At 46.4% G+C, this 27,978-nt stretch overlaps 1 protein-coding gene across 1 annotated transcript in view; it reads right to left on the bottom strand.

The window, feature by feature from the left end:
• Positions 1 to 27,978, bottom strand: part of LOC122545074 (metabotropic glutamate receptor 6-like) — a 161,089-nt gene that overhangs the window by 25,150 nt on the left and 107,961 nt on the right. Inside the window, exons 6-7 of the mRNA XM_087985748.1 lie at positions 2,031 to 2,171; positions 409 to 609 (exon numbers count right to left, since the gene is read on the bottom strand). Coding sequence (XP_087841874.1) covers positions 409 to 609; positions 2,031 to 2,171 — 342 coding nt within the window. The remainder of the gene's footprint in view (positions 1 to 408; positions 610 to 2,030; positions 2,172 to 27,978) is intronic.

The raw sequence follows: 27,978 nt of genomic DNA, 5'->3' as shown, positions 1-27,978 counted from the left end.
CCCCTCCCTATCTCTGTCCCCTCCTCCAGCCCCTATACCCCCCCTCCCTATCTCCGTCCCCTCTTCCGGCCCCCTACACCCCCTCCCTATCTCCGTCCCCTCCTCCAGCCCCCTACACCCCCTCCCTATCTCCGTCCCCTCCTCCGGCCCCTACACCCCCTCCCTATCCCCGTCCCCTCCTCCAGCCCCCTACACCACCTCCTGGCGGGATGGGAGTGGGGCATGTTATGGGAGTTTGTGGGGAAGGGCGCGTTGGCCTGTAGTTGGTGGGCAGAGGTCAGAGGTCAAGTTCGAAGGCGACGCCGAGCATGATGGGAAGGCACGCGGCCCCCTAGTTGCCCCTTTTCCCCTCTTCCACCCCGACACCCCGTGCCCCTCAGTCCCACGTCCCCGACCCTGGAGGCTCACCGTTGAAGTTGACGGCGCGAATGTACTCCAGGAGCGTTTTGCCATCGATGGCGTCCATGTTGGCGCAGAGCCCGGTGGCCCCCGCGCACACGTCGCGCTGCAGGTTGTGGAGGGCGTGCGCCATGGCGTAGACAGCGTCAATGACGAACTGCACCTTCCCCTCCTGCTCGTAGGCTGAGTCCAGGCCGATCTGCTCCTGACCTGTGCAGTAGGCCCGATTCGGTGCCATGGCAACGGGTGGGGAGAGAGAGAGAGAGAGAGAGAGAGAGAGAGACAGAGAGGGCAGGGAGAGGAAGTGAAGGGGTGGGGGGAAACAGAGCGAGGGTTGAGGAGGGGGGTGGTGAACGACGAGAGAGAGAGAGAGAGGGGGGGCAAGGAGAGTGAGAGAGAAGGAGAGAGGTGGAGAGAGGGAAATGAGAGAGAGAGCGGGAGTGAGGAAGATTAAAACAGGGGCAGAGATGGATGGAGAGAGTGTGAGAAAGGGAGGTGGAGAGAGGAGGGAAGGGAGAGCGAGAGAGGGAGGAGAGACAGAGAGAGAGTGAGAGGAAGGGATCGGAGATCATTTCCCCCCCCTCCTCTTCCCCGTCCCCTTCCTACTCCCCTTCCCCCTCCCCCCTCTTCTCCCCCCTCGCTTTGCCCCACTCCCCTCTTCCCCGTCCCCTTCCCCCTCCCCCTCCTCTTCCTCACCTCTTCTCCCTCCCCTTGCCCCTCCCCTTCCCCCTCCTCTTCCCCCTGCCCTTCCCCCCTTCCCCATTCCCCCGCCCCTTCTCACTCTTCCCTCTCCCCTTCCCCTTTCCCCCGTCCCCTTCCCCTTCCTCCTCCTCATCCCCTTCCCCACCCCTTCCCCCTCCCCCTCTTTCCCCCCTCTTTCCCCCTCCCCTTCCCCCTCCCCTTCACCCTCTTCCCCCTACCCCATTCCCCCTCCCCTTCCCCACTCTTTCCCCTCTTCCCCCTCCCCCCCTTTCCCCCTCCTCTTACCCCTCTTCCTCCTTCGCACCTCTCCTTCCCCCCTTCCCCCTCCCCTTCCCCCTCCCATTCCCCCTTCCCCGTTCCCTTCCCCCTCCCCTTCCCCCCTCCCCTTCCCCCTCCCCTTCACCCCCTCCCCTTTCCCTTCTCCCCTTCCCCCTCCCCTTCACCCCCTCCCATTCCCCCTCGCCTTTCCCTCCTCCCTTTCCCCCTCCCCTTCATCCTCTCTCCTTTCCCTCGTCACCTTCCCCCCTCCCCTTCACCCCCTCCCATTCCCCCTCCTCTTTCCCTGCTCCCCTTCCCCCTCCCCTTTCCCTCCTCCCCTTCCCCCTCCCCTTCACCCCCTCCCATTCCCCCTCCCATTCCCCCTCCCATTCCCCCTCCCATTCCCCCTCCCATTCCCCCTCCCCTTTCCCTCCTCCCATTCCCCCTCCCATTCCCCCTCCCATTCCCCCTCCCATTCCCCCTCCCCTTTCCCTCGTCACCTTCCCCCCTCCCCTTCACCCCCTCCCATTCACCCTCCCCTTCCCCCTCCCCTTCCCCCCTCCCCTTCCCCCCCCCCCTTCGCCTTCCCCTCCTCCCCTGCCCCCCTCAGCTCCCCCCAGCTCCCCGTGTCTCTGGGCGATGCCTGCCCTAGTCGATGTGCCGCGGAGTACCTGTACATTTGTTGACACCGTGATTGTGCCGTCCCTGGGGGATGGTCAGGGTGCAGGCGAAATCATCTTCCCAGAACTCGGCGAACCAGATATTCCTGCGGTTATTCTGCAGTGTCCGGCTGGTGAAGTACTCGTCAAAGCCTGCTCAATCACGGTGTGGGGGAGAGAGAGAGACAAGAGGGACGGACATTACCACCTCCCCCAGAGGGACGGACATTACCACCTCCCCCAGAGGGACGGACATTACCACCGCCCCCCAGAGGGACGGACATTACCACCTCCCCCCAGAGGGACGGACATTACCACCTCCCCCCCAGAGGGACGGGCATTACCACCTCCCCCCCAGAGGGACGGGCATTACCACCGACCCCCAGAGGGACGGACATTACCACCTCCCTCCCAGAGGGACGGACATTACCACCGCCCCCCAGAGGGACGGGCATTACCACCGCCCCACAGAGGGACGGACATTACCACCGCCCCACAGAGGGACGGGCATTACCACCTCCCCCCAGAGGGACGGACATTACCACCGCCCCCCAGAGGGACGGACATTACCACCGCCCCCCAGAGGGACGGACATTACCACCTCCCCCCAGAGGGACGGACATTACCACCTCCCCCCAGAGGGACGGACATTACCACCCCCCCCCCAGAGGGACGGACATTACCACCTCCCCCCAGAGGGACGGACATTACCACCTCCCCCCCCAGAGGGACGGGCATTACCACCTCCCCCCCAGAGGGACGGACATTACCACCGCCCCCCCCAGAGGGACGGACATTACCACCTCCCCCCAGAGGGACGGGCATTACCACCCCCCCCAGAGGGACGGACATTACCACCCCCCCCCCCCAGAGGGACGGGCATTACCACCTCCCCCCAGAGGGACGGACATTACCACCGCCCCCCCCAGAGGGACGGACATTACCACCTCCCCCAGAGGGACGGACATTACCACCTCCCCCCAGAGGGACGGACATTACCACCTCCCCCCCAGAGGGACGGACATTACCACCTCCCCCCCAGAGGGACGGACATTACCACCTCCCCCCCAGAGGGACGGACATTACCACCTCCCCCAGAGGGACGGACATTACCACCTCCCCCCCAGAGGGACGGACATTACCACCTCGCCCCCAGAGGGACGGACATTACCACCTCCCCCCCAGAGAGACGGGCATTACCACCTCCCCCCAGAGGGACGTGCTTGGCCACCACCCCCAGAGGGACGGACATGACCACCTCCCCCCAGAGGGACGGACATGACCACCTTCCCCAGGAGGGACGGACAAGACCACCTTCCCCAGAGGGACGGACAAGACCACCTCCCCCCAGAGGGACGGACATGACCACCTTCCCCAGAGGGACAGGCATTACCACCTCCCCCCAGAGGGACGGACATGACCACCTTCCCCAGAGGGACAGGCATTACCACATCACCCCCAGAGGGACGGACATTACCACCTTCCCCAGAGGGACGGACATTACCACATCACCCCCAGAGTCTCCCCTCACCATCGGCCCGAACTGCTCTGGGTTTCCCAGCCCTGCCCAACAGTCATCTCCCTCTGTCAACACACCCTCCGTCTGTCCCTCGCTCGCTCTCCATATGTCCCTCGCTCCACCTCCACCTCCATCAGTCACTCCATCCATCCATCTATTCATCCTTCTCCCAATAACTATCTCCGTCTGTAACTCTCTCTCCCAATAACTATCTCCCTCTGTAACTCTCTCTCTCTCTCGATAACTATCTCCCTCTGTAACTCTCTCTCTCTCGATAACTATCTCCCTCTGTATCTCACTCTCCCAATAACGACCTCCCTCTGTAACTCTCTCTCTCCCAATAACTATCTCCCCCTGTAACTCTCACTCTCTCGATAACTATCTCCCTCTGTAACTCTCTCTCTCTCGATAACTATCTCCCTCTGTAACTCTCTCTCCCAATAACGACCTCCCTCTGTAACTCTCTCTCTCCCAATAACTATCTCCCCCTGTAACTCTCTCTCTCTCGATAACTATCTCCCTCTGTAACTCTCTCTCCCAATAACTACCTCCCTCTGTAACTCTCTCTCTCCCAATAACTATCTCCCTCTGTAACTCTCACTCTCTCGATAACTATCTCCCTCTGTAACTCTCTCTCTCGATAACTATCTCCCTCTGTAACTCTCTCTCTCTCGATAACTATCTCCCTCTGTAACTCTCTCTCTCTCGATTACTATCTCCCTCTGTAACTCTCTCTCTCTCTCGATTACTATCTCCCTCTGTAACTCTCTCTCTCGATAACTATCTCCCTCTGTAACTCTCTCTCTCGATAACTATCTCCCTCTGAAACTCTCTCTCTCGATTACTATCTCCCTCTGTAACTCTCTCTCTCTCTCGATTACTATCTCCCTCTGTAACTCTCTCTCTCTCTCGATAACTATCTCCCTCTGTAACTCTCTCTCTCTCTCGATAACTCTCTCCCTCTGTAACTCTCTCTCTCGATAACTATCTCCCTCTGTAACTCTATCTCTCTCTCGATAACTATCTCCCTCTGTAACTCTCTCTCTCTCGATAACTATCTCCCTCTGTAACTCTCTCTCTCTCTCGATTACTATCTCCCTCTGTAACTCTCTCTCTCGATAACTATCTCCCTCTGTAACTCTCTCTCTCTCTCGATTACTATCTCCCTCTGTAACTCTCTCTCTCTCTCGATAACTATCTCCCTCTGTAACTCTCTCTCTCTCTCGATAACTATCTCCCTCTGTAACTCTCTCTCGATAACTGTCTCCCTCTGTAACTCTCTCTCTCTCAATTACTGTCTCCCTCTGTAACTCTCTCTCGATAACTATCTCCCTCTGTAACTCGCCCTCTCTCGAAATTATCTCCCTCTGTATCTATCACTCTCTCGATAACTGTCTCCCTCTGTAACTTTCTCTCTCTCGATTACTATCTCCCTTTGTAACTCTCTCTCTCTCTCTCGATTACTATCTCCCTTTGTAACTCTCTCTCTCTCTCGATAACTATCTCCCTCTGTAACTCTCTCTCGCTCAATAACTATCCCCCTCTGTAACTCTCTCTCTCTCTCGATAACTATCTCCCTCTGTAACTCTGTCTCTCTCTCGATAACAATCTCCCTCTGTACCTCTCTCTCTCGATAACTATGCCCCTCTGTAACTTTCTCTCTATCGATAGCTATCTCGCTCCGTAACTCTCTCTCTCGATAGCGATCTCGCTCTGTAACTCTCTCTCTCGATAACTATCTCCCTCTGTAACTCGCCCTCTCTCTATAACTATCTCCCTCTGTAACTCTCTCTCTCTCTCGATAACTATCTCCCTCTGTAACTCTCTCTCGATAACTGTCTCCCTCTGTAACTCTCTCTCTCTCAATAACTGTCTCCCTCTGTAACTCTCTCTCGATAACTATCTCCCTCTGTAACTCGCCCTCTCTCGAAATTATCTCCCTCTGTATCTATCACTCTCTCGATAACTGTCTCCCTCTGTAACTTTCTCTCTCTCGATTACTATCTCCCTTTGTAACTCTCTCTCTCTCTCAATAACTATCCCCCTCTGTAACTCTCTCTCTCTCGATAACTATCTCCCTCTGTAACTCTCTCACTCTCTCGATAACTATCTCCCTCTGTAACTCTCTCTCTCTCGATTACTATCTCCCTTTGTAACTCTCTCTCTCTCTCTCGATAACTATCTCCCTCTGTAACTCTCTCTCTCTCGATAACAATCTCCCTCTGTAACTCTCTCTCTCTCGATAGCTATCTCCCTCTGTAACTCTCTCTCTTTCTGTCTCGATAACTATGTCCGTCTGTAACTCTCTCTCTCTCTCAATCGATAACGATCTCTGTCTGTAACACTTTCTCTCGATAACTATCTCCTTCTGTATCTCTCACTCTCTCGATAACTATCTCCCTCTGTATCTCTCTCTCTCTCCATAACTATCTCCCTCTGTAATTCTCTCTCTCGATAACTATCTCCCTCTGTATCTCTCTCTCTCTCAATAACTATCTCCCTCTGTAACTCTCTCTCTCGATAGTTATCTCCCTCTGTAACTCTCTCGATAACTATCTCCCTCTGTAACTTTCTCTCTCGATAACTATCTCCCTCTGTAACTCCCTCTCTCTCGATAACTTCCTCTCTCTGTAACACTCTCTCTCGATACCTATCTCCCTCTGTAACTTTCTCTCTCTCGATAACTATCTCCCTCTGTAACTCTCTCTCTCTCAATAACTATCTCCCTCTGTAACTCCCTCTCTCTCGATAACTTCCTCTCTCTGTAACACTCTCTCTCTCGATACCTATCTCCCTCTGTAACTTTCTCTCTCTCGATAACCATCTCCCTCTGTAACTTTCTCTCTCTCGATAACTATCTCCCTCTGTAACTCTGTCTCTCGATAACTATCTCCCTCTGTAACTCTCTCTCTCTCGATACCTATCTCCCTCTGTAACTCTCTCTCTCAAGATAACTATCTCCCTCTGTAACTCTCTCTCTCTCCCTCGATAACTATCTCCCTCTGAAACTCTCTCTCGATAACTATCCCCCTCGGTAACTCACTCTCTGTCGATAACTATCCCCCTCTGTAACTCTCTCTCTCTCTCGATAACTATCCCCTCTGTAACTCTCTCTCTCGATAACTATCTCCCTCTGTAACTCTCTCTTTCTCGATAGCTATGTCCCTCTGTAACTCATTCTCTCAATAACTATCTCCCTCTCTATCTCTCACTCTCTCGATAACTATCTCCCTCTGTAACCTTCTCTCTTTCGATGAATATCTCCCTCTGTAACTCCCTCTCTCAATAAATATCTCCCGCTGTACCTCTCTCTCTCGATAACTATACCACTCTGTCAATCTCTCTCTCTCGATAATTTTCTCCGTTTGTAACTCTCTCTCTCTCGATAACTATTTCCCTCTGTAACTCTCTCTCTCAAGATAACTATCTCCCTCTGTAACTCTCTCTCGATAACTGTTTTCCTCTGTAACTCTCTCTCTCGATAACTATCTCCCTCTGTAACTCTCTCTCTCTCCCTCGATAACTATCTCCCTCTGAAACTCTCTCTCTCTCGATAACTATCCCCCTCGGTAACTCACTCTCTGTCGATAACTATCCCCCTCTGTAACTCTCTCTCTCTCTCGATAACTATCCCCTCTGTAACTCTCTCTCTCCAGATAACTAACTCCCTCTGTAACTCTCTCTCTCGATAACTATCTCCCTCTGTAACTCTCTCTCTCTCGATAACTATCTCCCTCTGTAACTCTCTCTCTCTTGATAACTATCCCCCTCTGTAACTCTCTCTCTCTCTCGATAGCTATCTCCCTCTGTAACTCTCTCTCTCTTGATAACCATCCCCCTCTGTAACTCTCTCTCTCGATAACTATCTCCCTCTGTAACTCTCTCTCTCTCGATAACGATCTCTGTCTGTAACTCTCTCTCTCTCTCTCGATAACTAGTTCCCTCAGTAATTCTCTCTCGCTTGATAACTATCTCCCTCTGTAACTCTCTCTCTCTCGATAACTATCCCCCTCTGTAACTCTCTCTCTCGATAACTATCTCCCTCTGTAACTCTCTCTCTCTCGATAACGATCTCTGTCTGTAACTCTCTCTCACTCTCTCGATAACTAGATCCTTCAGTAATTCTCTCTCGCTTGATAACTATCTCCCTCTGTATCTCTCACTCTCTCGATAACTATCTCCCTCTGTATCTCTCTCTCTCTCCATAACTATCTCCCTCTGTAACTCTCTCTCTCGATAACTATCTCCCTCTGTAACTCTCTCTTTCTCGATAGCTATGTCCCTCTGTAACTCATTCTCTCAATAACTATCTCCCTCTCTATCTCTCACTCTCTCGATAACTATCTCCCTCTGTAACTCTCTCTTTCTCGATCGCTATCTCCCTCTGTAACTCACTCTCTCGATAACTATCTCCCTCTGTATCTCTCACTCTCTTGATAACTATCTCCCTCTCTAACTCACTCTTTCAATAACTATCTCCCTCTGTAACTCACTCTCTCAATAACTATCTCCCTCTGTATCTCTCACACTCTCGATAACTATCTCCCTCTGTATCTCTCACTCTCTCGATAACTATCTCCCTCTGTAACTCACTCTTTCAATAACTATCTCCCTCTGTAACTCTCTCTCTCGATAACTATCTCCATCTGTAACTCTCTCTCTCGATAACTATCTCCCTCTGTAACTCACTCTCTCTCTCGATAACTATCTCCCTCTGTAACTCTCTCTCTCGATAACTATCTCCCTCTGTAACTCACTCTCTCTCTCGATAACTATCTCCCTCTGTAACTCTCTCTCTCGATTACTATCTCCCTCTGTAACTCTCTCTCTCTCTCGATAACTATCTCCCACTGTAACTCTCTCTCTCTCGATAACTATCTCCCTCTGTAACTTTCCCTCTCACGATAACTATCTCCCTCTGTAACTGTCTCTCTCGCTAACTATCTCCCTCTGTAACTCTGTCTCTCGATAACTATCTCCCTCTGTTACTCTCTCTCTCTCTCGATAACTATCTCCTTCTGTAACGTTCTCTCTTTCGATGAATATCTCCATCTGTAACTCCCTCTCTCGATAACTATCTCCGTTTGTAACTCTCTCTCTCAATAAATATCTCCCGCTGTACCTCTCTCTCTCGATAACTATACCACTCTGTAACTCTCTCTCTCTCTCGATAACTATCTCCCTCTGTAACTCTCTCTCTCTCTCTCGATAACCATCCCCCTCTGTAACTTTCTCTCTCGATAACTATCTCTGTTTGTAACTCTCTCTCTCTCGATAACTATCTCCCTCTGTTACTCTCTTTCTCTCGATTACTATCTCCCTCTGTAACTCTCTCTCTCTCGATTATTATCTCCCTCTGTAACTCTCTCTCTCTCTCGATTACTATCTCCCTCTGTAACTCTCTCTCTCTCTCGATAACTATCTCCCTCTGTAACTCTCTCTCTCTCGATAACTATCTCCTTCTGTAACTCTCTCACTTTCTACATAACTACCTCCCTCTGTAACTTTCTCTCTCGATAACTATCTCCCTCTGTAACTCTCTCACTCTCTCGATAACTATCTCCCTCTGTAACTCACTCTCTCGATAACTATCTCCCTCTGTAACTCTCTCTCTCTCAATAACTTCCTCCCTCTGTAACAGTCTCTCTCTCTCGATAGCTATCTCCTTCCGTATCTCTCACTCTCTCGATAACTATCTCCCTCATTATCTCTCACTTTCTCGATAACTATCTCCCTCTGTAACTCTCTCTCTATCGATAACAATCTCCCTCTGTTACTCTCTCTCTCTCGATTACTATCTCCCTCTGTAACTCTCTCTCTCTCTCGATAACTATCTCCCTCTGTAACTCTCTCTCTCGATAACAATCTCCCTCTGGAACTCTCTCTCTCGAAAACTATCTCCCTCAGTAACTCTGTCTCTCTCTCGGTAACTATCTCCCTCTGTAACTCTGTCTGTCTCTCGATAACTATCTCCCTCTGTAACTCTCTCTCTCTCTCGATAACTATCTCCCTCTGTAACTCTCTCTCTCGATAACTATCTCCCTCTGTAACTCTCTCTCTTGATAACTATCTCCCTCAGTAACTCTGTCTCTCTCTCGGTAACTATCTCCCTCTGTAACTCTGTCTGTCTCTCGATAACTATCTCCCTCTGTAACTCTCTCACTCTCTCGCTAACTATCTCCCTCTGTAACTCTCTCTCTCTCTCTCGATAACTTCCTCCCTCTGTAACAGTCTATCTCTCTCGATAGCTATCTCCCTCCGTATCTCTCACTCTCTCGATAACTATCTCCCTCTGTAACTCTCTCTCTCGATAACGATCTCCCTCTGTAACTCTCTCTCTCTCTGTCTCGATAACTATCTCGGTCTGGACTCTCTCTCTTTCGATAAATATCTCCATCTGTAAATCTCTCTCGATAACGATCTCTGTCTGCAACTCTCTCTCGATAACTATCTCCTTCTGTATCTCTCACTCTCTCGATAACTATCTCCCTCTGTATCTCTCTCTCTCTCAATAACTATCCCCCTCTGTAACTCTCTCTCTCTCAATAACTATCCCCCTCTGTAACTCTCTCTCTCGATAACTATCTCCATCTGTAACTCACTCTCTCTCTCGATAACTATCTCCGTCTGTAACTCTCTCTCTCTCTCGATAACTATCTCCCTCTGTAATTCTCTCTCACTCTCGATAACTACCTCCCTCTGTAACTCTCACTCTCTCGATTACTATCTCCCTCTGTAACTCTCTCTCTCTCTCGATAACTATCTCCCTCTGTAACTCTCTCTCTCGATAACTATCTCCATCTGTAACTCTCTCTCTCGATAACTATCTCCCCTCTGTAACACTCTCTCTCTCGATTACTATCTCCCTCTGTATCTATCACTCTCTCGATAACTATCTCCCTCTGTAACTTTCTCTCTCATGATAACTATCTCCCTCTCTAACTCTCTCTCTCGATAACTATCTCCCTCTGTAACTCTCTCTCGATAACTATCTCCATCTGTAACTCTCTCTCTCGATAACTATCTCCCTCTGTAACTCTCTCTCTCTCTCGATAACTATCTCCCTTTGTAACTCTCTCTCTCGATAACTATCTCCCTCTGTAACTCTCTCTCTCTCTCGATAACTATCTCCCTCTGTAACTCTCTCTCTCTCTCTCGATAACCATCTCCCTCTGTAACTTTCTCTCTCGATAACTATCTCTGTTTGTAACTCTCTCTCTCTCGATAACTATCTCCCTCTGTAACTCTCTTTCTCTCGATTACTATCTCCCTCTGTAACTCTCTCTCTCTCGATTATTATCTCCCTCTGTAACTCTCTCTCTCTCTCGATTACTATCTCCCTCTGTAACTCTCTCTCTCTCTCGATAACTATCTCCCTCTGTAACTCTCTCTCTCAATAACAATCTCCCTCTGTAACTCTCTCTTTCTCGATAACTATCCCCCTCTGTAACTCTCTCTCTCTCGATAACTATCTCCTTCTGTAACTCTCTCACTTTCTCGATAACTATCTCCCTCTGTAACTCACTTTCTCGATTACTATCTCCCTCTGTAACTTTCTCTCTCGATAACTATCTCCCTCTGTAACTCTCTCACTCTCTCGATAACTATCTCCCTCTGGAACTCACTCTCTCGATAACTATCTCCCTCTGTAACTCTCTCTCTCTCAATAACTTCCTCCCTCTGTAACAGTCTCTCTCTCTCGATAGCTATCTCCTTCCGTATCTCTCACTCTCTCGATAACTATCTCCCTCATTATCTCTCACTTTCTCGCTAACTATCTCCCTCTGTAACTCTCTCTCTATCGATAACAATCTCCCTCTGTTACTCTCTCTCTCTCGATAACTATCTCCCTCAGTAACTCTGTCTCTCTCTCGATAACTATCTCCCTCTGTAACTCTGTCTGTCTCTCGATAACTATCTCCCTCTGTAACTCTCTCTCTCTCTCGATAACTATCTCCCTCTGTAACTCTCTCTCTTGATAACTATCTCCCTCAGTAACTCTGTCTCTCTCTCTCGGTAACTATCTCCCTCTGTAACTCTGTCTGTCTCTCGATAACTATCTCCCTCTGTAACTCTCTCACTCTCTCGCTAACTATCTCCCTCTGTAACTCTCTCTCTCTCTCTCGATAACTTCCTCCCTCTGTAACAGTCTCTCTCTCTCGATAGCTATCTCCCTCCGTATCTCTCACTCTCTCGATAACGATCTCCCTCTGTAACTCTCTCTCTCGATAACGATCTCCCTCTGTAACTCTCTCTCTCTCTGTCTCGATAACTAACTCGGTCTGGACTCTCTCTCTTTCGATAAATATCTCCATCTGTAACTCTCTCTCGATAACGATCTCTGTCTGCAACTCTCTCTCGATAACGATCTCCTTCTGTATCTCTCACTCTCTCGATAACTATCTCCCTCTGTATCTCTCTCTCTCTCAATAACTATCTCCCTCTGTAACTCTCTCTCTCGATAGCTATCTCGCTCTGTAACTCTCTCTCTCGATAGCTATCTCGCTCTGTAACTCTCTCTCTCGATAACTATCTCCCTCTGTAACCCGCCCTCTCTCTATAACTATCTCCCTCTGTAACTCTCTCTCTCTCGATAACTATCTCCCTCTGTAACTCTCTCTCGATAACTGTCTCCCTCTGTAACTCTCTCTCTCTCAATTACTGTCTCCCTCTGTAACTCTCTCTCGATAACTATCTCCCTCTGTAACTCTCTCTCTCTCAATAACTGTCTCCCTCTGTAACTCTCTCTCTCGATAACTATCTCCCTCTGTAACTCGCCCTCTCTCGAAATTATCTCTCTCTGTATCTATCACTCTCTCGATAACTGTCTCCCTCTGTAACTTTCTCTCTCTCGATTACTATTTCCCTTTGTAACTCTCTCTCTCTCTCGATAACAATCTCCCTCTGTAACTCTCTCTCTCTCAATAACTATCCCCCTCTGTAACTCTCTCTCTCTCGATAACTATCCCCCTCTGTAACTCTCTCTCTCTCGATAACTATCTCCCTCTGTAACTCTCTCTCTCTCGATAACTATCTCCCTCTGTTACTCTCTTTCTCTCGATTACTATCTCCCTCTGTAACTCTCTCTCTCTCGATTATTATCTCCCTCTGTAACTCTCTCTCTCTCTCGATTACTATCTCCCTCTGTAACTCTCTCTCTCTCTCGATAACTATCTCCCTCTGTAACTCTCTCTCTCTCGATAACTATCTCCCTCTGTAACTCTCTCACTCTCTCGATAACTATCTCCCTCTGTAACTCACTCTCTCGATAACTATCTCCCTCTGTAACTCTCTCTCTCTCAATAACTTCCTCCCTCTGTAACAGTCTCTCTCTCTCGATAGCTATCTCCTTCCGTATCTCTCACTCTCTCGATAACTATCTCCCTCATTATCTCTCACTTTCTCGATAACTATCTCCCTCTGTAACTCTCTCTCTATCGATATCAATCTCCCTCTGTTACTCTCTCTCTCTCGATTACTATCTCCCTCTGTAACTCTCTCTCTCTCTCTCGATAACTATCTCCCTCTGTAACTCTCTCTCTCGATAACAATCTCCCTCTGGAACTCTCTCTCTCGAAAACTATCTCCCTCAGTAACTCTCTCTCTTGATAACTATCTCCCTCAGTAACTCTGTCTCTCTCTCGGTAACTATCTCCCTCTGTAACTCTGTCTGTCTCTCGATAACTATCTCCCTCTGTAACTCTGTCTGTCTCTCGATAACTATCTCCCTCTGTAACTCTCTCTCTCTCTCGATAACTATCTCCCTCTGTAACTCTCTCTCTCGATAACTATCTCCCTCTGTAACTCTCTCTCTTGATAACTATCTCCCTCAGTAACTCTGTCTCTCTCTCGGTAACTATCTCCCTCTGTAACTCTGTCTGTCTCTCGATAACTATCTCCCTCTGTAACTCTCTCACTCTCTCGCTAACCATCTCCCTCTGTAACTCTCTCTCTCTCTCTCTCTCGATAACTTCCTCCCTCTGTAACAGTCTATCTCTCTCGATAGCTATCTCCCTCCGTATCTCTCACTCTCTCGATAACTATCTCCCTCTGTAACTCTCTCTCTCGATAACGATCTCCCTCTGTAACTCTCTCTCTCTCTGTCTCGATAACTATCTCGGTCTGGACTCTCTCTCTTTCGATAAATATCTCCATCTGTAACTCTCTCTCGATAACGATCTCTGTCTGCAACTCTCTCTCGATAACTATCTCCTTCTGTATCTCTCACTCTCTCGATAACTATCTCCCTCTGTATCTCTCTCTCTCTCAATAACTATCCCCCTCTGTAACTCTCTCTCTCTCAATAACTATCCCCCTCTGTAACTCTCTCTCTCGATAACTATCTCCATCTGTAACTCACTCTCTCTCTCGATAACTATCTCCGTCTGTAACTCTCTCTCTCTCTCGATAACTATCTCCCTCTGTAATTCTCTCTCACTCTCGATAACTACCTCCCTCGGTAACTCTCACTCTCTCGATTACTATCTCCCTCTGCAACTCTCTCTCTCTCTCGATAACTATCTCCCTCTGTAACTCTCTCTCTCGATAACTATCTCCATCTGTAACTCTCTCTCTCGATAACTATCTCCCCTCTGTAACACTCTCTCTCTCGATTACTATCTCCCTCTGTATCTATCACTCTCTCGATAACTATCTCCCTCTGTAACTTTCTCTCTCACGATAACTATCTCCCTCTGTAACTCTCTCTCTCGATAACTATCTCCCTCTGTAACTCTCTCACGATAACTATCTCCATCTGTAACTCTCTCTCTCGATAACTATCTCCCTCTGTAACTCTCTCTCTCTCTCGATAACTATCTCCCTTTGTAACTCTCTCTCTCGATAACTATCTCCCTCTGTAACTCTCTCTCTCTCTCGATAACTATCTCCCTCTGTAACTCTCTCTCTCTCTCTCGATAACCATCTCCCTCTGTAACTTTCTCTCTCGATAACTATCTCTGTTTGTAACTCTCTCTCTCTCGATAACTATCTCCCTCTGTAACTCTCTTTCTCTCGATTACTATCTCCCTCTGTAACTCTCTCTCTCTCGATTATTATCTCCCTCTGTAACTCTCTCTCTCTCTCGATTACTATCTCCCTCTGTAACTCTCTCTCTCTCTCGATAACTATCTCCCTCTGTAACTCTCTCTCTCAATAACAATCTCCCTCTGTAACTCTCTCTTTCTCGATAACTATCCCCCTCTGTAACTCTCTCTCTCTCGATAACTATCTCCTTCTGTAACTCTCTCACTTTCTCGATAACTATCTCCCTCTGTAACTCACTTTCTCGATTACTATCTCCCTCTGTAACTTTCTCTCTCGATAACTATCTCCCTCTGTAACTCTCTCACTCTCTCGATAACTATCTCCCTCTGGAACTCACTCTCTCGATAACTATCTCCCTCTGTAACTCTCTCTCTCTCAATAACTTCCTCCCTCTGTAACAGTCTCTCTCTCTCGATAGCTATCTCCTTCCGTATCTCTCACTCTCTCGATAACTATCTCCCTCATTATCTCTCACTTTCTCGCTAACTATCTCCCTCTGTAACTCTCTCTCTATCGATAACAATCTCCCTCTGTTACTCTCTCTCTCTCGATAACTATCTCCCTCAGTAACTCTGTCTCTCTCTCGATAACTATCTCCCTCTGTAACTCTGTCTGTCTCTCGATAACTATCTCCCTCTGTAACTCTCTCTCTCTCTCGATAACTATCTCCCTCTGTAACTCTCTCTCTTGATAACTATCTCCCTCAGTAACTCTGTCTCTCTCTCTCGGTAACTATCTCCCTCTGTAACTCTGTCTGTCTCTCGATAACTATCTCCCTCTGTAACTCTCTCACTCTCTCGCTAACTATCTCCCTCTGTAACTCTCTCTCTCTCTCTCGATAACTTCCTCCCTCTGTAACAGTCTCTCTCTCTCGATAGCTATCTCCCTCCGTATCTCTCACTCTCTCGATAACGATCTCCCTCTGTAACTCTCTCTCTCGATAACGATCTCCCTCTGTAACTCTCTCTCTCTCTGTCTCGATAACTAACTCGGTCTGGACTCTCTCTCTTTCGATAAATATCTCCATCTGTAACTCTCTCTCGATAACGATCTCTGTCTGCAACTCTCTCTCGATAACGATCTCCTTCTGTATCTCTCACTCTCTCGATAACTATCTCCCTCTGTATCTCTCTCTCTCTCAATAACTATCTCCCTCTGTAACTCTCTCTCTCGATAGCTATCTCGCTCTGTAACTCTCTCTCTCGATAGCTATCTCGCTCTGTAACTCTCTCTCTCGATAACTATCTCCCTCTGTAACCCGCCCTCTCTCTATAACTATCTCCCTCTGTAACTCTCTCTCTCTCTCGATAACTATCTCCCTCTGTAACTCTCTCTCGATAACTGTCTCCCTCTGTAACTCTCTCTCTCTCAATTACTGTCTCCCTCTGTAACTCTCTCTCGATAACTATCTCCCTCTGTAACTCTCTCTTTCTCAATAACTGTCTCCCTCTGTAACTCTCTCTCTCGATAACTATCTCCCTCTGTAACTCGCCCTCTCTCGAAATTATCTCTCTCTGTATCTATCACTCTCTCGATAACTGTCTCCCTCTGTAACTTTCTCTCTCTCGATTACTATTTCCCTTTGTAACTCTCTCTCTCTCTCGAAAACAATCTCCCTCTGTAACTCTCTCTCTCTCAATAACTATCCCCCTCTGTAACTCTCTCTCTCTCGATAACTATCTCCCTCTGTAACTCTGTCTCTCTCTCGATAACAATCTCCCTCTGTACCTCTCTCTCTCGATAACTATCCCCCTCTGTAACTTTCTCTCTCTCGATAACTATCTCCCTCTGTAACTCTCTCTCTTTCGATAACTATCTCCCTCTGTAATTCTCTCTCTCTCTCGATAACTATCTCCCTCTGTAACTCTCTCTCTCTCTCGAGAACCATCTCCCTCTGTAACTTTCTCTCTCGATAACTATCTCTGTTTGTAACTCTCTCTCTCTCGATAACTATCTCCCTCTGTAACTCTCTTTCTCTCGATTACTATCTCCCTCTGTAACTCTCTCTCTCTCGATTATTATCTCCCTCTGTAACTCTCTCTCTCTCGATTATTATCTCCCTCTGTAACTCTCTCTCTCTCTCGATAACTATCTCCCTCTGTAACTCTCTCTCTCGATAACAATCTCCCACTGTAACTCTCTCTCTCTCAATAGCTATCCCCCTCTGTAACTCTCTCTCTCTCGATAACTATCTCCTTCTGTAACTCTCTCACTTTCTCGATAACTATCTCCCTCTGTAACTTTCTCTCTCGATAACTATCTCCCTCTGTAACTCTCTCACTCTCTCGATAACTATCTCCCTCTGTAACTCACTCTCTCGATAACTATCTCCCTCTGTAACTCTCTCTCTCTCTCAATAACTTCCTCCCTCTGTGACAGTCTCTCTCTCTCGATAGCTATCTCCTTCCGTATCTCTCACTCTCTCGATAACTATCTCCCTCATTATCTCTCACTTTCTCGATAACTATCTCCCTCTGTAACTCTCTCTCTCTCTCAATAACTTCCTCCCTCTGTGACAGTCTCTCTCTCTCGATAGCTATCTCCTTCCGTATCTCTCACTCTCTCGATAACTATCTCCCTCATTATCTCTCACTTTCTCGATAACTATCTCCCTCTGTAACTCTCTCTCTATCGATAACAATCTCCCTCTGTAACTCTCTCTCTCTCGATAGCTATCTCCCTCTGTATCTCTCTCTCTTTCTGTCTCGATAACTATCTCCGTCTGTAACTCTCTCTCTCTCTCACTCGATAACGATCTCTGTCTGTAACTCTTTCTCTCGATAACTATCTCCTTCTGTATCTCTCTCTCTCTCGATAACTGTCTTCCTCTGTAACTCTCTCTCTCGATAACTATCTCCCTCTGAAACTCTCTCTCTCGAAAACTATCGCCTTCGGTTACTCACTCTCTGTCGATAACTATCCCCCTCTGTAACTCTCTCTCTCTCTCGATAACTATCCCCTCTGTAACTCTCTCTCTCTAGATAACTAACTCCCTCTGTAACTCTCTCTCTCGATAACTATCTCCCTCTGTAACTCTCTCTCTCTCGATAACTATCTCCCTCTGTAACTCTCTCTCTCTTGATAACTATCCCCCTCTGTAACTCTCTCTCTCTCGATAGCTATCTCCCTCTGTAACTCTCTCTCTCTTGATAACTATCCCCCTCTGTAACTCTCTCTCTCTCGATAACTATCTCCCTCTGTAACTCTCTCTCTCTCGATAACGATCTCTGTCTGTAACTCTCTCTCTCTCTCTCGATAACTAGTTCCCTCAGTAATTCTCTCTCGCTTGATAACTATCTCCCTCTGTAACTCTCTCTCTCTCGATAACTATCCCCCTCTGGAACTCTCTCTCTCGATAACTATCTCCCTCTGTAACTCTCTCTCTCTCGATAACGATCTGTCTGTAACTCTCTCTCTCTCTCTCTCGATAACTAGTTCCCTCAGTAATTCTCTCTCGCTTGATAACTATCTCCCTCTGTATCTCTCACTCTCTCGATAACTATCTCCCTCTGTATCTCTCTCTCTCTCCATAACTATCTCCCTCTGTAACTCTCTCTCTCGATAACTATCTCCCTCTGTAACTCTCTCTTTCTCGATAACTATCTCTCTGTAACTCACTCTCTCAATAACTATCTCCCTCTCTATCTCTCACACTCTCGATAACTATCTCCCTCTGTAACTCACTCTCTCAATAACTATCTCCCTCTGTATCTCTCAAACTCTCGATAACTATCTCCCTCTGTATCTCTCACTCTCTCGATAACTATCTCCCTCTGTAACTCACTCTTTCAATAACTATCTCCCTCTGTAACTCTCTCTCTCGATAACTATCTCCATCTGTAACTCACTCTTTCAATAACTATCTCCCTCTGTAACTCTCTCTCTCGATAACTATCTCCATCTGTAACTCTCTCTCTCGATAACTATCTCCCTCTGTAACTCTCTCTCTCGATAACTATCTCCCTCTGTAACTCACTCTCTCTCGATTACTATCTCCCTCTGTAACTTTCTCTCTCACGATAACTATCTCACTCTGTAACACTCTCTCTCGCTAACTATCTCCCTCTGTAACTCTGTCTCTCGATAACTATCTCCCTCTGTTACTCTCTCTCTCTCGATAACTATCTCCTTCTGTAACGTTCTCTCTTTCGATGAATATCTCCATCTGTAACTCCCTCTTTCGATAACTATCTCCATTTGTAACTCTCTCTCTCAATAAATATCTCCCGCTGTACCTCTCTCTCTCGATAACTATACCACTCTGTCAATCTCTCTCTCTCGATAATTTTCTCCGTTTGTAACTCTCCGTCTCTCGATAAATATCCCCCTCTGTAACTCTCTCTCTCTCAATAACTATCCCCCTCTGTAACTCTCTCTCTCGATAACTATCTCCATCTGTAACTCACTCTCTCGATAACTATCTCCCTCTGTAACTCTCTCTCTCTCTCGATAACTATCTCCCTCTGTAATTCTCTCTCACTCTCGATAACTACCTCCCTCTGTAACTCTCACTCTCTCGATTACTATCTCCCTCTGTAACTCTCTCTCTCTCTCGATAACTATCTCCCTCTGTAACTCTCTCTCTCGATAACTATCTTCCTCTGTAACTCTCTCTCTCGATAACTATCTCCCCTCTGTAACACTCTCTCTCTCGATTACTATCTCCCTCTGTATCTATCACTCTCTCGATAACTATCTCCCTCTGTAACTTTCTCTCTCACAATAACTATCTCCCTCTGTAACTCTCTCTCTCTCTCGATAACTATCTCCCTCTGTAACTCTCTCTCTCTCGATAACTTCCTCCCTCTGTAACAGTCTCTCTCTCTCGATAGCTATCTCCTTCCGTATCTCTCTCTCTCTCGATAACTATCTCCCTCTGTAACTCTCTCTCTCACGATAACTATCTCCCTCTGTAACTCTCTCTCTCGATAACTATCTCCCTCAGTAACTCTGTCTCTCTCTCGGTAACTATCTCCCTCTGTAACTCTGTCTGTCTCTCGATAACTATCTCCCTCTGTAACTTTCTCTTTCTCGATAACTATCTCCCTCTGTATCTCTCACTCTCTCGATAACTATCTCCCTCTGTAACTCTCTCTTTCTCGATAACTATCTCCCTCTGTATCTTTCACTCTCTCGATAACTATCTCCCTCTCTAACTCACTCTTTCAATAACTATCTCCCTCTGTAACTCACTCTCTCAATAACTATCTCCCTCTGTATCTCTCACACTCTCGATAACTATCTCCCTCTGTATCTCTCACTCTCTCGATAACTATCTCCCTCTGTAACTCACTCTTTCAATAACTATCTCCCTCTGTAACTCTCTCTCTCGATAACTATCTCCATCTGTAACTCTCTCTCTCGATAACTATCTCCCTCTGTAACTCTCTCTCTCGATAACTATCTCCCTCTGTAACTCACTCTCTCTCGATTACTATCTCCCTCTGTAACTTTCTCTCTCACGATAACTATCTCCCTCTGTAACTCTCTCTCTCGATAACTATCTCCCTCTGTAACTCTGTCTCTCGATAACTATCTCCTTCTGTAACGTTCTCTCTTTCGATGAATATCTCCATCTGTAACTCCCTCTTTCGATAACTATCTCCGTTTGTAACTCTCTCTCTCAATAAATATCTCCCGCTGTACCTCTCTCTCGATAACTATACCACTCTGTCAATCTCTCTCTCTCGATAATTTTCTCCGTTTGTAACTCTCCGTCTCTCGATAAATATCCCCCTCTGTAACTCTCTCTCTCTCAATAACTATCCCCCTCTGTAACTCTCTCTCTCGATAACTATCTCCATCTGTAACTCACTCTCTCTCTCGATAACTGTCTCCCTCTGTAACTCTCTCTCTCTCTCGATAACTATCTCCCTCTGTAACTCTCTCTCTCTCTCGATAACTATCTCCCTCTGTAACTCTCTCTCTCGATAACTATCTCCCCTCTGTAACACTCTCTCTCTCGATTAGTATCTCCCTCTGTATCTATCACTCTCTCGATAACTATCTCCCTCTGTAACTTTCTCTCTCACGATAACTATCTCCCTCTGTAACTCTCTCTCTCGATAACTATCTCCCTCTGTAACTCTCTCTTGATAACTATCTCCATCTGTAACTCTCTCTCTCGATAACTATCTCCCTCTGTAACTCACTCTCTCTCTCGATAACTATCTCCCTCTGTAACTCTCTCTCTCTCTCGATAACTATCTCCCTTTGTAACTCTCTCTCTCTCGATAACTATCTCCCTCTGTAACTCTCTCTCTCTCGATAACTATCTCCTTCTGTAACTCTCTCACTTTCTCGATAACTATCTCCCTCTGTAACTCTCTCTCTCGATAACTATCTCCCTCTGTAACTCTCTCACTCTCTCGATAACTATCTCCCTCTGTAACTCACTCTCTCGATAACTATCTCCCTCTGTAACTCTCTCTCTCTCAATAACTTCCTCCCTCTGTAACAGTCTCTCTCTCTCGATAGCTATCTCCTTCCGTATCTCTCACTCTCTCGATAACTATCTCCCTCATTATCTCTCACTTTCTCGATAACTATCTCCCTCTGTAACTCTCCCTCTATCGATAACAATCTCCCTCTGTTACTCTCTCTCTCTCGATTACTATCTCCCTCTGTAACTCTCTCTCTCTCTCGATAACTATCTCCCTCTGTAACACTCTCTCTCGATAACAATCTCCCTCTGTAACTCTCTCTCTCGGTAACTATCTCCCTCTGTAACTCTGTCTGTCTCTCGATAACTATCTTCCTCTGTAACTCTCTCTCTCTCTCGATAACTATCTCCCTCTGTAACTCTCTCTCTCGATAACTATCTCCCTCTGTAACTCTCTCTCTCGATAACTCTCTCCCTCAGTAACTCTGTCTCTCTCTCGGTAACTATCTCCCTCTGTAACTCTGTCTGTCTCTCGATAACTATCTCCCTCTGTAACTCTCTCACTCTCTCGCTAACTATCTCCCTCTGTAACTCTCTCTCTCTCTCTCGATAACTTCCTCCCTCTGTAACAGTCTCTCTCTCTCGATAGCTATCTCCCTCCGTATCTCTCACTCTCTCGATAACTATCTCCCTCTGTAACTCTCTCTCTCGATAACGATCTCCCTCTGTAACTCTCTCTCTCTCTGTCTCGATAACTATCTCGGTCTGGACTCTCTCTCTTTCGATAAATATCTCCATCTGTAACTCTCTCTCGATAACGATCTCTGTCTGCAACTCTCTCTCGATAACTATCTCCTTCTGTATCTCTCACTCTCTCGATAACTATCTCCCTCTGTATCTCTCTCTCTCTCAATAACTATCTCCCTCTGTAACTCTCTCTCTCGATAGCTATCTCGCTCTGTAACTCTCTCTCTCGATAGCTATCTCGCTCTGTAACTCTCTCTCTCGATAACTATCTCCCTCTGTAACCCGCCCTCTCTCTATAACTATCTCCCTCTGTAACTCTCTCTCTCTCTCGATAACTATCTCCCTCTGTAACTCTCTCTCGATAACTGTCTCCCTCTGTAACTCTCTCTCTCTCAATTACTGTCTCCCTCTGTAACTCTCTCTCTCTCGATAACGATCTCTGTCTGTAACTCTCTCTCTCTCTCTCGATAACTAGTTCCCTCAGTAATTCTCTCTCGCTTGATAACTATCTCCCTCTGTATCTCTCACTCTCTCGATAACTATCTCCCTCTGTATCTCTCTCTCTCTCCATAACTATCTCCCTCTGTAACACTCTCTCTCTCGATAACTATCTCCCTCTGTAACTCTCTCTTTCTCGATAACTATCTCCCTCTGTAACTCACTCTCTCAATAACTATCTCCCTCTCTATCTCTCACTCTCTCGATAACTATCTCCCTCTGTAACTCTCTCTTTCTCGATAACTATCTCCCTCTGTATCTCTCACTCTCTCGATAACTATCTCCCTCTCTAACTCACTCTTTCAATAACTATCTCCCTCTGTAACTCACTCTCTCAATAACTATCTCCCTCTGTATCTCTCACACTCTCGATAACTATCTCCCTCTGTATCTCTCACTCTCTCGATAACTATCTCCCTCTGTAACTCACTCTTTCAATAACTATCTCCCTCTGTAACTCTCTCTCTCGATAACTATCTCCATCTGTAACTCTCTCTCTCGATAACTATCTCCCTCTGTAACTCTCTCTCTCGATAACTATCTCCCTCTGTAACTCACTCTCTCTCGATTACTATCTCCCTCTGTAACTTTCTCTCTCACGATAACTATCTCCCTCTGTAACTCTCTCTCTCGATAACTATCTCCCTCTGTAACTCTGTCTCTCGATAACTATCTCCCTCTGTTACTCTCTCTCTCTCTCGATAACTATCTCCTTCTGTAACGTTCTCTCTTTCGATGAATATCTCCATCTGTAACTCCCTCTTTCGATAACTATCTCCGTTTGTAACTCTCTCTCTCAATAGATATCTCCCGCTGTACCTCTCTCTCTCGATAACTATACCACTCTGTCAATCTCTCTCTCTCGATAATTTTCTCCGTTTGTAACTCTCCGTCTCTCGATAAATATCCCCCTCTGTAACTCTCTCTCTCGATAACTATCTCCATCTGTAACTCACTCTCTCTCTCGATAACTATCTCCCTCTGTAACTCTCTCTCTCTCTCGATAACTATCTCCCTCTGTAATTCTCTCTCACTCTCGATAACTACCTCCCTCTGTAACTCTCACTCTCTCGATTACTATATCCCTCTGTAACTCTCTCTCTCTCTCGATAACTATCTCCCTCTGTAACTCTCTCTCTCGATAACTATCTCCCCTCTGTAACACTCTCTCTCTCGATTACTATCTCCCTCTGTATCTATCACTCTCTGGATAACTATCTCCCTCTGTAACTTTCTCTCTCACGATAACTATCTCCCTCTGTAACTCTCTCTCTCGATAACTATCTCCCTCTGTAACTCTCTCTTGATAACTATCTCCATCTGTAACTCTCTCTCTCGATAACTATCTCCCTCTGTAACTCACTCTCTCTCTCGATAACTATCTCCCTCTGTAACTCTCTCTCTCTCTCGATAACTATCTCCCTTTGTAACTCTCTCTCTCTCTCGATAACTATCTCCCTTTGTAACTCTCTCTCTCTCGATAACTATCTCCCTCTGTAACTCTCTCTTTCTCGATAACTATCTCCATCTGTAACTCTCTCTCAATAACTATCTCCCTCTGTAACTCTCTCTCTCTCAATAACTATCCCCCTCTGTAACTCTCTCTCTCGATAACCATCTCCCTCTGTAACTCTCTCTCTCTCGATAACTATCTCCCTCTGTAACTCTCTCTCTCTCTCGATAACTATCTCCCTCTGTAACTCTGTCTCTCGATAACTATCTCCCTCTGTAACCTTCTCTCTTTCGATGAATATCTCCATCTGTAACTCCCTCTCTCAATAAATATCTCCCGCTGTACCTCTCTCTCTCGATAACTATACCACTCTGTCAATCTCTCTCTCTCGATAATTTTCTCCGTTTGTAACTCTCCGTCTCTCGATAAGTATCCCCCTCTGTAACTCTCTCTCTCGATAACTATCTCCCTCTGTAATTCTCTCTCACTCTCGATAACTACCTCCCTCTGTAACTCTCTCTCTCTCTCGATAACTATCTCCCTCTGTAACTCTCTCTCTCTCTCGATAACTATCTCCCTCTGTAACTCTCTCTCACTCTCGATAACTAGGTCCCTCTGTAACTCTCACTCTCTCGATTACTATCTACCTCTGTAACTCTCTCTCTCTCTCGATAACTATCTCCCTCTGTAACTCTCTCTCTCGATAACTATCTCCCCTCTGTAACACTCTCTCTCTCGATTACTATCTCCCTCTGTATCTATCACTCTCTCGATAACCATCTCCCTCTGTAACTTTCTCTCTCGATAACTATCTCTGTTTGTAACTCTCTCTCTCACGATAACTATCTCCCTCTGTAACTCTCTCTCTCTCGATAACTATCTCCCTCTGTAACTCACTCTCTCTCTCTCGATAACTATCTCCCTCTGTAACTCTCTCTCTCTCGATAACTATCTCCCTCTGTAACTCTCTCTCTCTCTCTCGATAACTATCTCCCTCTGTAACTCTCTTTCTCTCGATTACTATCTCCCTCTGTAACTCTCTCTCTCTCGATTATTATCTCTCTCTGTAACTCTCTCTCTCTCTCGATTATATCTCCCTCTGTAACTCTCTCTCTCTCTCGATAACTATCTCCCTCTGTAACTCTCTCACTCTCTCGATAACTATCTCCCTCTGTAACTCACTCTCTCGATAACTATCTCCCTCTGTAACTCTCTCTCTCTCTCAATAACTTCCTCCCTCTGTAAAAGTCTCTCTCTCTCGATAGCTATCTCCTTCCGTATCTCTCACTCTCTCGATAACTATCTCCCTCATTATCTCTCACTTTCTCGATAACTATCTCCCTCTGTAACTCTCTCTCTATCGATAACAATCTCCCTCTGTAACTCTCTCTCTCTCGATAGCTATCTCCCTCTGTAACTCTCTCTCTTTCTGTCTCGATAACTATCTCCATCTGTAACTCTCTCTCTCTCTCTCTCGATAACGATCTCTGTCTGTAACTCTTTCTCTCGATAACTATCTCCTTCTGTATCTCTCACTCTCTCGATAACTATCTCCCTTTGTATCTCTCTCTCTCCATAACTATCTCCCTCTGTAACTCTCTCTCTCGATAACTATCTCCCTCTGTATCTCTCTCTCTCAATAACTATCTGCCTCTGTAACTGTCTCTCTCGATAGTTATCTCCCTCTGTAACTCTCTCTCTCGATAACTATCTCCCTCTGTAACTCTCTCTCTCTCTCGATAACTATCCCCCTCTGTTACTCTCTCTCTCTCGATAACAATCTCCCTCTGTAACTCTCTCTCAATAACTATCCCCCTCTGTAACTCTCTCTCTCTCTCAATAACTATCCCCCTCTGTAACTCTCTCTCTCGATAACTATCTCCCTCTGTAACTCTCTCTCTCTCGATAACTATCTTCCTCTATAACTCCCTCTCTCTCGATAACTTCCTCTCTCTGTAACACTCTCTCTCTCGATACCTATCTCCCTCTGTAACTCTCTCTCTCTCTCGATTACTATCTCCCTCTGTAACTCTCTCTCTCTCTCGATAACTATCTCCCTCTGTAACTCTCTCTCTCGATAACAATCTCCCTCTGTAACTCTCTCTCTCTCAATAACTATCCCCCTCTGTAACTCTCTCTCTCTCGATAACTATCTCCTTCTGTAACTCTCTCACTTTCTCGATAACTATCTCCCTCTGTAACTTTCTCTCTCGATAACTATCTCCCTCTGTAACTCTCTCACTCTCTCGATAACTATCTCCCTCTGTAACTCACTCTCTCGATAACTATCTCCCTCTGTAACTCTCTCTCTCTCAATAACTTCCTCCCTCTGTAACAGTCTCTCTCTATCGATAGCTATCTCCTTCCGTATCTCTCACTCTCTCGATAACTATCTCCCTCATTATCTCTCACTTTCTCGATAACTATCTCCCTCTGTAACTCTCTCTCTATCGATAACAATCTCCCTCTGTAACACTCTCTCTATCGATAACAATCTCCCTCTGTAACTCTCTCTCTCTCGATAGCTATCTCCCTCTGTAACTCTCTCTCTTTCTGTCTCGATAACTATCTCCGTCTGTAACTCTCTCTCTCTCTCTCGATAACTATCTCCATCTGTAACTCTCTCTCTCGATAACTATCTCCCTCTGTAACTCACTCTCTCTCTCGATAACTATCTCCCTCTGTAACTCTCTCTCTCGATAACTATCTCCCTCTGTAACTCACTCTCTCTCTCGATAACTATCTCCCTCTGTAACTCTCTCTCTCTCTCGATACCTACCTCCCTCTGTAACTCTCTCTCTCTCGATTACTATCTCCCTCTGTAACTTTCTCTCTCACGATAACTATCTCACTTTGTAACTGTCTCTCTCGCTAACTATCTCCCTCTGTAACTCTGTCTCTCGATTACTATCTCCCTCTGTTACTCTCTCTCTCTCTCGATAACTATCTCCTTCTGTAACGTTCTCTCTTTCGATGAATATCTCCATCTGTGACTCCCTCTCTCGATAACTATCTCCGTTTGTAACTCTCTCTCTCAATAAATATCTCCCGCTGTACCTCTCTCTCTCGATAACTACACCACTCTGTCAATCTCTCTCTCTCGATACTTTTCTCCGTTTGTAACTCTCCGTCTCTCGATAAATATTCCCCTCTGTAACTCTCTCTCTCTCAATAACTATCCCGCTCTGTAACTCTCTCTCTCGATAACTATCTCCCTCTGTAATTCTCTCTCACTCTCGATAACTACCTCCCTCTGTAACTCTCTCTCTCTCTCTCGATAACTATCTCCCTCTGTAACTCTCTCTCTCTCGATAACTATCCCCCTCTGTAACTCTCTCTCTCGATAACTATCTCCCTCTGTAATTCTCTCTCACTCTCGATAACTAGGTCCCTCTGTAACTCTCACTCTCTCGATTACTATCTACCTCTGTAACTCTCTCTCTCTCGATAACTATCTCCCTCTGTAACTCTCTCTCTCGATAACTATCTCCCTGTGTAACTCTCACTCTCGATAACTATCTCCCCTCTGTAACACTCTCTCTCTCGATTACTATCTCCCTCTGTATCAATCACTCTCTCGATAACTATCTCCCTCTGTAACTTTCTCTCTCACGATAACTATCTCCCTCTGTAACTCTCTCTCTCGATAACTATCTCCCTCTGTAACTCACTCTCTCTCTCTCGATAACTATCTCCCTCTGTAACTCTCTCTCTCTCGATAACTATCTCCCTCTGTAACTCTCTCTCTCTCGATTACCATCTCCCTCTGTAACTTTCTCTCTCGATAACTATCTCTGTTTGTAACTCTCTCTCTCACGATAACTATCTCCCTCTGTAACTCTCTCTCTCGATAACTATCTCCCTCTGTAACTCACTCTCTCTCTCTCGATAACTATCTCCCTCTGTAACTCTCTCTCTCTCGATAACTATCTCCCTCTGTAACTCACTCTCTCTCTCGATAACTATCTCCCTCTGTTCCTCTCTTTCTCTCGATTACTATCTCCCTCTGTAACTCTCTCTCTCTCGATTATTATCTCCCTCTGTAACTCTCTCTCTCTCTCGATTATATCTCCCTCTGTAACTCTCTCTCTCTCTCGATAACTATCTCCCTCTGTAACTCTCTCTCTCGATAACAATCTCCCTCTGTAACTCTCTCTCTCTCAATAACTATCCCCTTCTGTAACTCTCTCTCTCTCGATAACTTTCTCCTTCCGTAACTCTCTCACTTTCTCGATAACTATCTCCCTCTGTAACTTTCTCTCTCGATAACTATCTCCCTCTGTAACTCACTCTCTCGATAACTATCTCCCTCTGT

Source organism: Chiloscyllium plagiosum, unplaced genomic scaffold (genome assembly GCF_037043375.1).
Source record: "Chiloscyllium plagiosum isolate Xiang-an unplaced genomic scaffold, Cpla_swu_hap1 HiC_scaffold_211, whole genome shotgun sequence".
NCBI lineage: Eukaryota > Metazoa > Chordata > Chondrichthyes > Orectolobiformes > Hemiscylliidae > Chiloscyllium > Chiloscyllium plagiosum.
This window is presented reverse-complemented; position numbering and strand designations above follow the sequence as displayed.